Genomic DNA, 13,106 nt, shown 5'->3' on the forward strand with positions numbered 1-13,106 from the left:
TGGAATTACTGTATTTACAAATTTAGCACCAAAATATCATGATATATTGAAAACATTGACTACAAAAATGCGTTGGATAATCCAGAACGTTGGATAAGCGAGTGTTGGATAAGTGAGACTTTACTGTATTTGGAGACAAACCTTTGTCAAAGCAACTTTCGTTTAAGCAAGAAGCAAGATCTCGTTTTCCTGGATTGCCTTGCAACTTCTGTATTCATGTTCTTGGGACTTTGTCAAGCTCTATTGGGACCTTGTTTACTCCTCATGATTTCTGGATTTGTTCTCTATGACTTTGTTTTGTAACCATTTTTGGAACTTTACTTTTGCTTCTAAAGAACCTTTTATCTTCTATTTTCTAATAAACTAAAAAGACTTCAACCAGTGTTCAGTTTGGTGTATATAGCAAGGTGAAGTTACCCTGAGGTGCGACAGCTGCCCATTTATTCACAATATCTAAACTCAGGTGAGGAAAGTGGGTCGGGCTTCTCTTCTCTCAGTATGACCCGGTTCGGAAAAGAAGGAAGAGATCGGGAAGATCCCCGCGCCCTCCTCACCTGTAAACAATGGCTGTCGGAGTCCTCACCTTCTCGCTGATAATCCGTAGTTTAAATTTGTTGTGCTGGAAAGAGGCAGAGAGAGGTAAAGGTAAAGTAAGGAAGGTGGAGATCAAATGCCTTTTCTAATCAAATCTTCCCCAAGCAAGATACCATTTTGGTGATGGAATATAACATATGCCAACATGTTCCAATGGACCGCTGCACTTGTAGAATAGCTTACAACAAATTCAAGCTATTCTACAACTAAACAAAATTTTAGTTTATCCAGTTGATCTCTGAAATGTGGGAGTCAAGTCAAGATTTGAAACCAGACATGAGATTTTTTTTTGAGAAGCCTGAAGGCACAATATGTATTTTACTGTATGTACTTTGTGCTGATGTGTTTTAACTGTGTTGTACCCCATCTCGAGTTGTTGTTGTTGTTTTTGTTATAGCATAAGCATCCAACTAGGACTAGGAAGACCAGGGTTTGAGTCATCTTTGCTTATTATTATTATTATTATTTGATATTAATATCATTACTCTTATTGATACTATTATTATCACTATTATTTGTTATTATTATTATTATTATTATTATTATTATTATTATTATAATTTAAGCACTCAACTAGGATTAGGGGACCAGTGTTTGAGTCCCCTTCACTTATTATTATTATAATCATCATCATCATCATTATAGTTTAAGCAAGCAAAATGGACTTGGAAGACCAGGGTTTGAATCCCTCAGCTTGTTATTATTGTTGTTGTTTTTGCTGCTGTTGTTGTTAAAGCATTCAGCTAGGACTGGGAGACCAGGGTTTGTATCACTACTTCTTCCACCTTCTTCTTCTTCTTCTTCTTCTTCTTCTTCTTATTATTATTATTATTATTATTACAGTAGAGTCTCACTTATCCAACACTCGCTTATCCAACATTCTGGATTATCCAACGTATTTTTGTAGTCAATGTTTTCAATACATCGTGATATTTTAGTGCTAAATTCGTAAATACAGTAATTACTACATAGCATTACTGCGTATTGAACTATATTTTCTGTCAAATTTGTTGTATAACATGATGTTTTGGCGCTTAATTTGTAAAATCATAACCTAATTTGATGTTTAATAGGCTTTTCCTTAATCCCTCCTTATTATCCAACATATTTGCTTATCCAAGGTTTTGCCGGCCCGTTTATGTTGGATAAGTGAGACTCTACTGTATTATTATATTAAAGGTTTCAGCTAGGACTGGGGAGACCAGAGTTTGCTCAGTCATGCAGCTCTCCTATGTGACCTTGGACAAGTCACACTCTCTCAGCCTAAGAGCAAAGCTATGGCAAACCTCCTCTGAAGAAATCTAATTTTAAAAAATCCTAAAATAGTTCTGCCTTATGGTTGCTGTTGCTCAGCAATGACCTGAAGACAACACAATGCCGAGATTTTTCTTTTAGAAACATAAAACAATTGTGTGGTTAAAAGCCAATTAAATAAATAACAATGCTACGACACCACTGAGTTAAAAAGCAATTTAAGAGTAATGTTATTTCTATTTTGGTCTCCTTTAGTCACTCTGTTGTGTGTTTTAACACTGATCTTATCAGCTGATGCTAATTTCAATGTTGTTGAATGCCGCCATTCCAGCAAAAGGCTTGTTAATTGAGTGAACAACTCCAAAAGGAAACCCACGAAGTAAACAAGGGAAGTATTTTGAGGTAGACTGCGTCTCAATGTGGAGGTTTCAAGAATGAATAGCTGCTCTTCCTCCGGAACACAAATGCGTGGCCCTGACCACATCCTGCAAAAGCCACGGATGCCATAAAACTAATAACAGACCTTGCTGCCCATTTCAGAGAGTCTGGGAGGGAAAGAAGCACAGTAATAATAATGAAAGATCCTGAACAACGAGTTGGCAGGTATTTTAAATGCAAAGTGTAATATTTGGGTCTATTTGCATGCCAAATGCGCAACTTTATGCACGTTGAACAAATTATACCACTGTACAAAAAGGATGAGCCTTTGGGCAGCAAGCGGCCTGGGAGTTTAGAAAAGAATGCTGACAATGCAACCTGACATCCTCCAGATGTATTGGACTACAACCTCCACCAGCAAGCCAGGGGATGATAGGCATTGTAGTCCAGCCAATCCAGAGGGAGAGAAAGGTTCTCCGCACCTTAAAGAGCTGCATTAAATCCTCCCGGGAGACCTCCAGCCTCTCAAAGGGACACTGCTCTTCGATGATGTCTTGACAGATTTCCTGCAAAGCTGGTAAGTCTTTGCCTGAGACGGTCCTGAAAAGCAATGAGAAAAGTGTCCCTTTCTTTGATAAACTGGCAGCGACATCTTGTGGACAAAAGAAATGCTTTTGGATTTGGTTCGTGATTGTTTTGCCTTTGTCGCAAAATTCAAATACAGAACAAAAATGCAAGCCGACACTTTGAAGAACATGGAAACACAAGGAAAATATTAGAAATTATTATATTATATTATTATATTGTGTCCATATAACAATATAATCTATATACAGTAGAGTCTCACTTATCCAACATAAACGGGCCGGCAGAATGTTGGATAAGCAAATATGTTGGATAATAAGGAGGTATTAAGGAAAAGCCTATTAAACATCAAATTAGGTTATGATTTTACAAATGAAGCACCAAAACATCATGTTAGACAACAAATTTGGCAGAAAAAGTAGTTCAATACGCAGTAATGCTATGTAGTAATTACTGTATTTATGAATTTAGCATCAAAATATCACGATATATTGAAAACATTGACTACAAAAATGCGTTGGATAATCCAGAACGTTGGATAAGCGAGTGTTGGATAAGTGAGACTCTACTGTATATATAAAAGGGTAATGAAATTTCGGCCTAGAACAAAACAACAAAACTACACATCCCAGAAACACTAAACTTGAAAGCACAACTCCTCATCCATGTCTCTACGTTCATACAATAAAAAGAAAAGAAAAATAAAGTCCTAATTAGAGGGAGAGGAATAATTGTTTTTATTTAATTGCTGCCAGTTAGAAGGCTAAGCTCCGCCCACTTGGTCTCCTTGCAACCCACTCAGCCCAGGGGACAGGCAGAGTTAGGCCTCACTTAGGCCTCTTCCACACTGCCTATAAAATACAGATAATCTGATTTTAACTGGATTATATGGCAGTGTAGATTCAAGGCCCTTCCACACAGCTATATAACCCACAAGCTCGGGCTGTGGTGCAAGCTGGTGAGCAGCCAGCTTCAGCCAGCTGAGACCAATCACTCTGACCAAGAGGTCATGAGTTCGAGGCCAGTTCGGAGCATGCGTTTGTCTTCTGTCTTTGTCCTATGTCAAGGCATTGAATGTTTGCCTTATATGTGTAATGTGATCCACCCTGAGTCCCCTTCGGGGTGAGAAGGGCGGAATATAAATACTGTAAATAAATAAATAAATAAATTTATAATGGACTCAATGTCAGAGGAAAACCTTTACCCTTTACCTTCACTACCACCAATTCCTCAATACTTTATTTCCCATACCACCAGACTTCGCCACAGCAACGCGTGGCCGGGCACAGCTACTAATATATAATAATCATATTATACTATACTAATAATATAATATATTGTACATGTATATAATGTTACCGTATATACTCAAGTATAAGCCGACCCGAATATAAGCCGAGGCTCCCAATTTTACCCCAAAAACTGGGATAACTATTGACCCGAGTATAAGCCGAGGGTGGGAAATGAAGCAGCTACTGGTCAATTTCAAAATAAAAACAGATACCAATAAAATTACATTAATCGAGTCATCAGTAGGTTAAATAACGTATATATATATACACACACACACACACACACACACACACACACACAGATATACAGGTATATGGATCTATATGTATATAGAATTTGCAAAGACCTGCAAACATATGAGGGGAAAATTCATATATAAAATTAATGTATATAGATAGAGATATATAAGTACACTAGCTGTGCCCAGCCACGCGTTGCTGTGGCGAAGTCTGGTGGTATGGGAAATAAAGTATTGAGGAATTGGTGGTAGTTAAGGTCAAGGGTAAAGGTTTTCCCCTGACATTAAGTCCAGTCGTGTCTGACTCTGGGGGTTGGTGCTCATCTCCATTTCTAAGCCGAAGAGCCGGCGTTGTCCGTAGACTCCTCCAAGGTCATGTGGGATGACTGCATGGAGCGGCGTTACCCTCCCGCCGGAGCAGTACCTATTGATGCACTCACATTTGCATGTTTTCGAACTTCTGGGTTGGCAGAAGCTGGGGCTAACAGTGGGGGCTCTCTCCGCTCCCCCAATTCAAACCTGTGGCCTTTCAGTCCAGAAGTTCAGCAGCTCAGCGCTTTAACACGCTGCGCCATCAGGGGATATTATTTCCTAAAGGTTGTGAATATACAATATTTCTGATTGGGTTTTTTTTGTCTGTTGGAGGCAAGTATGAATGCTGCAATTAGGAAAAATGATTAGGATGTAATGGCCTTGCAGCTTTAAAGCCTGGCTGTTTCCTCCCTGAGTGAATTTTTTGTTGGGAGGTGTTAGCTGGCCCTGATTGTTTCCTGTCTGGAATTCCCTTGTTTTCAGAGTGGTGTTGTTTGCGATATTTGTTTGAATTGGGGGAGCGGAGAGAGCCCCCACTGTTAGCCCCAGCTTCTGCCAACCCAGAAGTTCAAAAACATACAAATGTGAGTGCATCAATAGGTACTGCTCCGGTGGGAAGGTAATGCCGCTCCATGCAGTCATCCCACATGACCTTGGAGGAGTCTATGGACAACGCTGGCTCTTTGGCTTAGAAATGGAGATGAGCACCAAACCCCAGAGTCAGGGGAAAACCTTTACCCTTGACCTTAACTACCACCAATTCCTCAATACTTTATTTCCCATACCACCAGAGTTCGCCACAGCAACGCGTGGCCGGGCACAGCTAGTGTCTATATATATTTGTGTGTTCATTTCCCCCTGTAATATTTCCAAGCCCTATATATAGGTAGGTAATAATATATTCATATCTATCCAGACATCTCTTTATATAGATATTTGCAGAGACTTGCAAAAATATGAGGGTAAATTCAAATATTAAAAATAATGTATATGTATGGCTACAGATACATAGGTACATGGATCTATATGTATAAAGGATTTGCAAAGACCTGCAAACATAGGAGGGGAAATTCATATATAAAATTAATGTATATAGATAGATACACATATAAAGGTACATAAAGCTTGCAAAAGCTTGCAAGGGGTTAATGCCTATATGTCTGTAAGATAGTTTAACAAATATTTCAGGGGAAAATGCTTTCATAAGATTAATGAATATATATTTCTTCTTCCTGACTTGCAAGGGCGTCTTTCCCTTTTCAAAACATTCCCTTGATTAAGAGCGAGGGAGGCTTTGCAAAAGTAAACACATTGATAAGGGAGAAGAGAGAAATAAATCATATATTGCAAACAATGGCCTCCAGGTAATGTTGCCCGGCTTTGACCTTGACCCCATTATTAGCCTAACTGCCCCATATCCCCATGCTTCCAAGCTTACCGTTCCCCATCCATGTACATATCATAGAAGAAGCCGTGTTCAGTGCTGGGGCCGTGACACAGGAGGGCCCCATAGAAACGCTCAGCTGCACCCCCAAGAATGTGGGCACTGGAATGCCAGAAGAGCTGGGGACGAGATTCGGGGAGAAGGGGATAATCGTTAGGTCGAACGGCACAACCCTGATTTCTGTCAGAAATATTAAAAATTAACTGGGTATTTTTAATTACAAAAATGTGAGTCAAGCACTGAAAGGGTTAAATGGGTACAATGCCTCAGCAAAGGCTGTAGTTCAGTATAAACAGGTGTGCGTGCAGCTTGGAAGGGCCCCAGTGTGAGAAAGTTCAACTGTGAGAAAGCTCCAGTGTGAAGGCTGCTGTATGTAAAGCTATTGTGGGAAGCTCCTGTGTATGTTCCATGTGAGAGGAGGTACTGTGAGAGCTACGCTGTTTATCTTCATGAGAAAGAAGCCCAGCATGGAAGCAAAGAAGGAAGTATAAAGTACCATATATACTCGAGTATAAGCCGACCCGAATATAAGCCGAGGCATCTAATTTTACCACAAAAAAACCTGGGAAGACATTGACTCCAGTATAAGCCGAGGGTGGTAAATTTCAGAAATAAAAATTGATACCAATAAAATTACATTAATTGAGGCATCAGTAGGTTAAATGTTTTTGGATATTTACATAAAGCTCAAATTTAAGATAAGACTGTCAAACTCTGATCAAATCATTATTCTCATCTTCTTCAATGTAAATGTGCTTATGTATCCTTCTTCTATATATATAAATGAGTGATGGCATCACGGCAACCCACAAAACAACAAAACTACAGGCCCCCCAACCTCAAAATTTGACAACACAACCCATCATCCATGCCTCTAGGTTGATACAACAAAAAGAAAAGAAAAATAAAGTCCTAATTAGAGGGAGAGGAATATTTTTTTATCCAATTGCTGCCAGTTTAGAGGGCTAATCTCCTAGCAACCAACTCAGCCAAGGGACAGCCAGGGTTCACTTAGGGGACAGGCAGACTTAGGCCTCATTTAGGCCTCTTCCACAGATTATCTAATTTGCACTGGATTATATGGCAGCGTAGACTCAAGGCCCTTCCACACAGCTATATAACCCATTTATAATCTTACATTATCTGCTTTGCACTGGATTATCTTGACTCCACACTGCCATATAATCCACTTCAGTGTGCATTTTATACAGCTGTGAAGAAGGGGCCTCATATAATCCAGTTCTAAGCAGATAATATAAGATTATCAATATACAGTAGAGTCTCACTTATCCAACATAAACAGGCCAGCAGGATAAGTGAATATGTTGGATAATAAGAAGGGATTCAGGAAAAACCGATTAAACATCAAATTAGGTAATCGTTATACAAATTAAGCACCAAAACATCATATTATACAACAAATTTGACAGAAAAAGTAGTTCCATGCGCAGTAATGCTATGTAGTAATTACAGTAGAGTCTCACTTATCCAACACTCGCTTATCCAAGCCTCTGGATAATCCAAGCCATTTTTGTAGTCAATGTTTTCAATATATCGTGATATTTTGGTGTTAAATTCGTAAATACAGTAATTACAACATAACATTACTGCATATTGAACTGCTTTTTCTGTCAAATTTGTTGTATAACATGATTTTTGGTGCTTAATTTGTAAAATCATAACCTAATTTGATGTTTAATAGGCTTTTCTTTAATCCTTATTATCCAAGATATTCGCTTATCCAAGCTTCTGCTGGCCCATTTAGCTTGGATAAGTGAGACTCTACTGTACATGTAATAATAAGATCAGAGTGAAATAATAAATGTATTAATAATAATAAAAACAAAGTAAATGTAATAGTAGCAACAATAATAGAGAAAAGTAATAAATGTAATAATACCAATAATAATAGAGAAAAATAATAAATGTACCATACATTCTTGAGTATAAGCTGACCCAAATATAAGCCAACCAGGACCCTCACCCAAGTATAAGCCGAGGGGGGCTTTTTCAGTCTTAAAAAAAGGGCTGAAAAACTAGGCTTATACTCGAGTACAGTAGAGTCTCATTTATCCAACGTTCTGGATTATCCAACGCATTTTTGTAGTCAATGTTTTCAATATATCGTGATATTTTGGTGCTAAATTTGAAAATACAGTAATTACTACATAGCATTACTGCTTATTGAACTACTTTTTCTGTCAAATTTGTTATATAACATGTTTTGGTGCTTAATTTGTAAAATCATAACCTATTTTGATGTTTAATAGGCATTTCCTTAATCTCTCCTTATTATCCAACATATTCGCTTATCCAACGTTCTGCCGGCCCGTTTATGTTGGATAAGTGAGACTCTACTGTGTATACAGTACTTTATTTGTGCTATGGAAACCTTGTTTTTGTAAATAGTGCAACCATATTATTTAGCTACAAAGGTAAGCCTCCTAAGAAAGAGATACATAACATTGGTGTTTTTGTTCTTTTTATCACTTTGAATTACTGGTGTTGGGTCAGGCTGCTGCTAATAATTTTCTCTACTAAACATTTAAGGGGATAGTCTTTTGTCACCAAGCCCATTTGCCCAACAATTTCATCTCAAGACCGCTCCCAACCCCACAGAGTTGACCACAATCGTATGAAAACACAACCGTATTAAAAACAACACCAGCACAAGACCAGTTTAGATCCAAATAAATAGGCTACTCACTGCTTGTCCATCCCGGGCATCAAAGTCCACAAATTCCAAGCTGGCGTCTTCTTCAAGGGGGCGATCCAGGTCATGGAGCGTCCCATTCACCCTTGCTGCCACAGCCCCCTTGGCCCGACTCTGGCTGGAAAAAGAGAACAGTTATGAGTTTTTGACACTTTTGCAATGGTTGCAGGTATCTCTTGCATCCAGATACCTGCTTTGCCCAAAACAGAATGGAGCTGGAAGAGACCACATGGGCCATTTAGTCCAACCGCCTGCCATGCAAGCAAAGCACAATCAAATCACCCCCAACAGATGGCCATCCAGTCTGTTTTAAGCCTTTAAGGAAGGAGCTTCTACCACACTCCGAGGCAGAGAGTTCCACTGTTGAACAGCTCTTCTAACAGTCAGGAAGTTCTTCCTAATCTTCAGGGGAATATTCTTTCCTATACAAAGAAAGGATTCCCTGAAATGCACAGGCAAGAGGCCACTATACTATAAAACAGTAATTAAACCAAAACATAATCCATGTGTTACCAACACACATTCATTCATAGAAAGTAGAACTCTATATTCAGAGTTTGTGGGTCCAATGCCCACCAGAGTTCATGTTCCATATGGAGGACTGTATAAGTCACTAATTGTGAGTCCAAATTTAAACGTCCAAGTACAGTAGAGTCTCACTTATCTAAGCTAAACGGGCCGGCAGAAGCTTGGAAAAGCGAATATCTTGGATAATAAGGATGGATTAAGGAAAAGCCTATTAAACATCAAATTAGGTTATGCTTTTATAAATTAAGCACCAAAACATCATGTTTTACAACAAATTTGACAGAAAAAGTAGTTCAATACGCAGTAATGTTATGTTGTAATTACTGTATTTACCAATTTAGCAACAAAATATCATGATATATTGAAAACATTGACTACAAAAATGGCTTGGATAATCCAGAAACTTGGATAAGTGAGGCTTGGATAAGTGAGACTCTACTGTAAGTGAATCCTTTTATGAAATCCAATGTTTTGAACAAGTCCAAGGTTAGTCACCATCCACGACCAGTTTCGACTGTGTAGTCTTCCTCAGGTGGTTATGCAGGTATGGAGAACCTAGAGTAGTCAATTTCGTTCTTCGAGTACAGTAGAGTCTCACTTATCCAACACTCGCTTATCCAACATTCTGGATTATCCAATGCATTTTTGTAGTCAATGTTTTCAATATATCGTGATATTTTGGTGCTAAATTCGTAAATACAGTAATTACTATATAGTATTACTGCGTATTGAACTACTTTTTTCCCTGGAGACTAGGACTCAAGAGTAATGGGTTCCAGTGACAGGAAAGAATACTCACAGGCAAGAGGCCACTATACTATAAAACAGTAATTAAACCAAAACATAATCCATGTGTTACCAACACACATACATTCATAGAAAGTAGAACTCTCCAGGGAAGCAGAAAGCAAGTCTGATCCCTCTTCCTTATGATATCCCATTCTCTTTAAACCAGGGGTCCCCAAACTAAGGACCGGGGGCCACATGCGGCCCATCAAAGCCATTTGTCCCTGAGGCGGCGGCTCCCTCCTCCTCTGCCGAGGAAGGCGCATACGGCGCATGGGAGGAGGAAAAGGCGCGCGCCTTTCCTGCCTCCTCCATCGCCCGGTGCGCGGCTTCCAGAGCTTTGCTTGTTTATAATGGCATTTTAATTATTATTTAATTAATAATTAATTATCAAGGGGTGCTTTGCTAGTGCTTTTGGTGCACAAAGGCAGAAGAGGGCTGGACTAAATAGCCCAAGGGGTCTCTTCCAATCCTCTTTATTATTATTACTATTATTATTATTGACACAAAGACACAGTATAACACAGCAAACGAGATGTACAGTAGAGTCTCACTTATCCAACATAAACGGGCCGGCAGAATGTTGGATAAGCGAATATGTTGGATAATAAGGAGGGATGAAGGAAAAGCCTATTAAACAGCAAATTAGGTTATGATTTTACAAATTAAGCACCAAAACATCATGTTAGACAACAAATTTGACAGAAAAAGTAGTTCAGTATGCAGTATTGCTACGTAGTAATTACTGTATTTATGAATTTAGCACCAAAATATCACGATATATTGAAAACATTGACTACAAAAATGCATTGGATAATCCAGAACGTTGGATAAGCGAGTGTTGGATAAGTGAGACTCTACTGTATATGCTGGATTTCGTATCACAAAATCACAAGTTCCCAAACGTTTAGGGCTGTGTGATGTATTATTATTATTATTATTATTATTATTATTATTGAGGCTGGGTGGCCATCTGTGAGGGGTGCTTTGTCAGAGTAATTTGCAGCGCAGCAGTAGTTGGATGGAATCAGTGGAACGCAGAACGAAGAGACATCAGAGACAATGGTAAAACTATATACAAGTTTTACTGAAAGCAGTAATAAAGACAAACAGACTTGCAGACAATAGACACAGGACTCTCACTAGGCAGACAGAACTTGGCTCAACTCAGAATAGAACAGAACCGAACAATCAGTAATGCATACACACACTTGTGTCTGGACACTCCCCAGTTCCAGCCACACATCAAGATCAACACAGTTTCTCAGTAATTAACTCTTTCTAGACTATAGTACACTCTGGATGATGCAATCAGTATGCAATACAAAGCAAGACACAAATTTCATTTAAACACTATCAATACACAAATCCAACATTAACATGCTTTGCTTATGCTTTTGGTGCACAAAGGTAGAAGGGGGTTGGACTAAATGGCCCAAGGGGTTTCTTCCAACCCTCTTTATTATTTTTATGACGATGATGATTATTAATATTAACATTGAGACTGCATTTGTTCCCTTTTGGGTTTTTTTTACTTCAAAATAAGAGATGTGCAGTGTGCATAGGAATTTGTTTATCGTTTTTTGTTTATAGGTTTTTTTTCAACTATAGTCCGGCCCTCCAACAGTCTGAGGGACCGTGAACTGGCCCCCTATTTAAAAAGTTTGGGGACCCCTGCTTTAAACCTTCATTCAAGTCAGAATAGCCCTGAAAGGCACAGGACAGAGTCCTCATTATGGCAGCCAAAAACTCAACTTCTTTCCAGGATGAAGAGGAACCATTGGATAGTCCAATGTGTTGTCTGGAATCATTGGGTTGCTGTGAGTTTTCCGGCCTGTCTCGCCATGTTCCAGAAGCATTCTCTCCTGACATTTCGCCCACATCTATGGCAGGCATCCTCAGAGGTTGTGAGGTCTGTTGGAAACTAGGCAAATGGGGTTTATATATCTGTGAAATGTTGTCCAGGGTGGGAGAAAGAACTCTTGTCTGTTTGAGGCAAGTGTAAATATTGCCATTGGCCACCTTGATTAGCATTGAATGGCCTTGTAGCTTCAAAGGATTACACCAGGCAAGAAACAGCCAGGCTTTGAAGCTGCAAGGCTATTCAATGCTAATCAAGGTGGCCCATTGCAACATCCACACTTGTTTCAAATAGAGAAAAGTTCTTTCTCCCATCCTGGACATTTCACAGGTACAGTCTCACTTATCCAACACTCGCTTATCCAACATTCTGGATTATCCAACACATTTTTGTAGTCAATGTTTTCAATACATTGTGATATTTTGGTGCTAAATTGTAAATACAGTAATTACTACATTTTATAGTAATATATAATTAATATTATTATATTGTATTGTTAGTATTATATTGTATTACAAAATAATATTAATATTATATGCATATACAATATATTATTTTATTATATATTATTGTAAATTATATTTTATATATGTATAAATGCATGTGTGTATTATTATCCAACATATTCGCTTATCCAAAGTTCTGCTGGCCTGTTTATGTTGGATAAGTGAGACTCTACTGTATATAAACCCCACTTATTTAGTTTCCAACAGAGCTCACAACCACTGAGGATGCCTACCATAGAGATGTCAGGAGAGAATGCTTCTGGAACATGGTCATACAGCTTTGAAAACTCACAGCAACCCAATTTTGGGCCGGGCTGTGGCACAGCTGGCTAGTAACCAGCTGCAATAAATCACTACTGACCGAGAGGTCATGAGTTCGAAGCCCGGGTCGGGTTAAGCCCCTGACCATTAAATAGCTTCCTGTTGACCTATGCAGCCCCAAAAGACAGTTGCATCTGTCAATTAGGGAAATTTAGGTACGCTTTATGCGGGAGGCTAATTTAACTAATTTACATCATCATAAAACTGCCAGCAAAACACGAGGAAAGGAATGAGGAAGTACAGCCACTAGTGGACAGTGAAGCAACAGCTCCCCCTGTGGCCGGAATCATGAA

At 38.9% G+C, this 13,106-nt stretch overlaps 1 protein-coding gene across 2 annotated transcripts in view; it reads right to left on the reverse strand.

Moving 5' to 3' along the window:
* Positions 1-13,106, reverse strand: part of tars2 (threonyl-tRNA synthetase 2, mitochondrial) — a 66,685-nt gene that overhangs the window by 42,221 nt on the left and 11,358 nt on the right. The window contains exons 3-6 of one of the 2 annotated variants that reach the window (XM_062965130.1): positions 8,806-8,929; positions 6,093-6,217; positions 2,709-2,826; positions 555-619 (exon numbers count right to left, since the gene is read on the reverse strand). In XM_062965130.1, coding sequence (XP_062821200.1) covers positions 555-619; positions 2,709-2,826; positions 6,093-6,217; positions 8,806-8,929 — 432 coding nt within the window. Of the gene's footprint in view, positions 1-554; positions 620-2,708; positions 2,827-6,092; positions 6,218-8,805; positions 8,930-13,106 lie in introns of those variants that run through there. The other variant, XM_062965131.1, reaches the window with a different exon arrangement.

This window comes from Anolis carolinensis, unplaced genomic scaffold, assembly GCF_035594765.1.
Source record: "Anolis carolinensis isolate JA03-04 unplaced genomic scaffold, rAnoCar3.1.pri scaffold_14, whole genome shotgun sequence".
Taxonomy (NCBI): domain Eukaryota; kingdom Metazoa; phylum Chordata; class Lepidosauria; order Squamata; family Dactyloidae; genus Anolis; species Anolis carolinensis.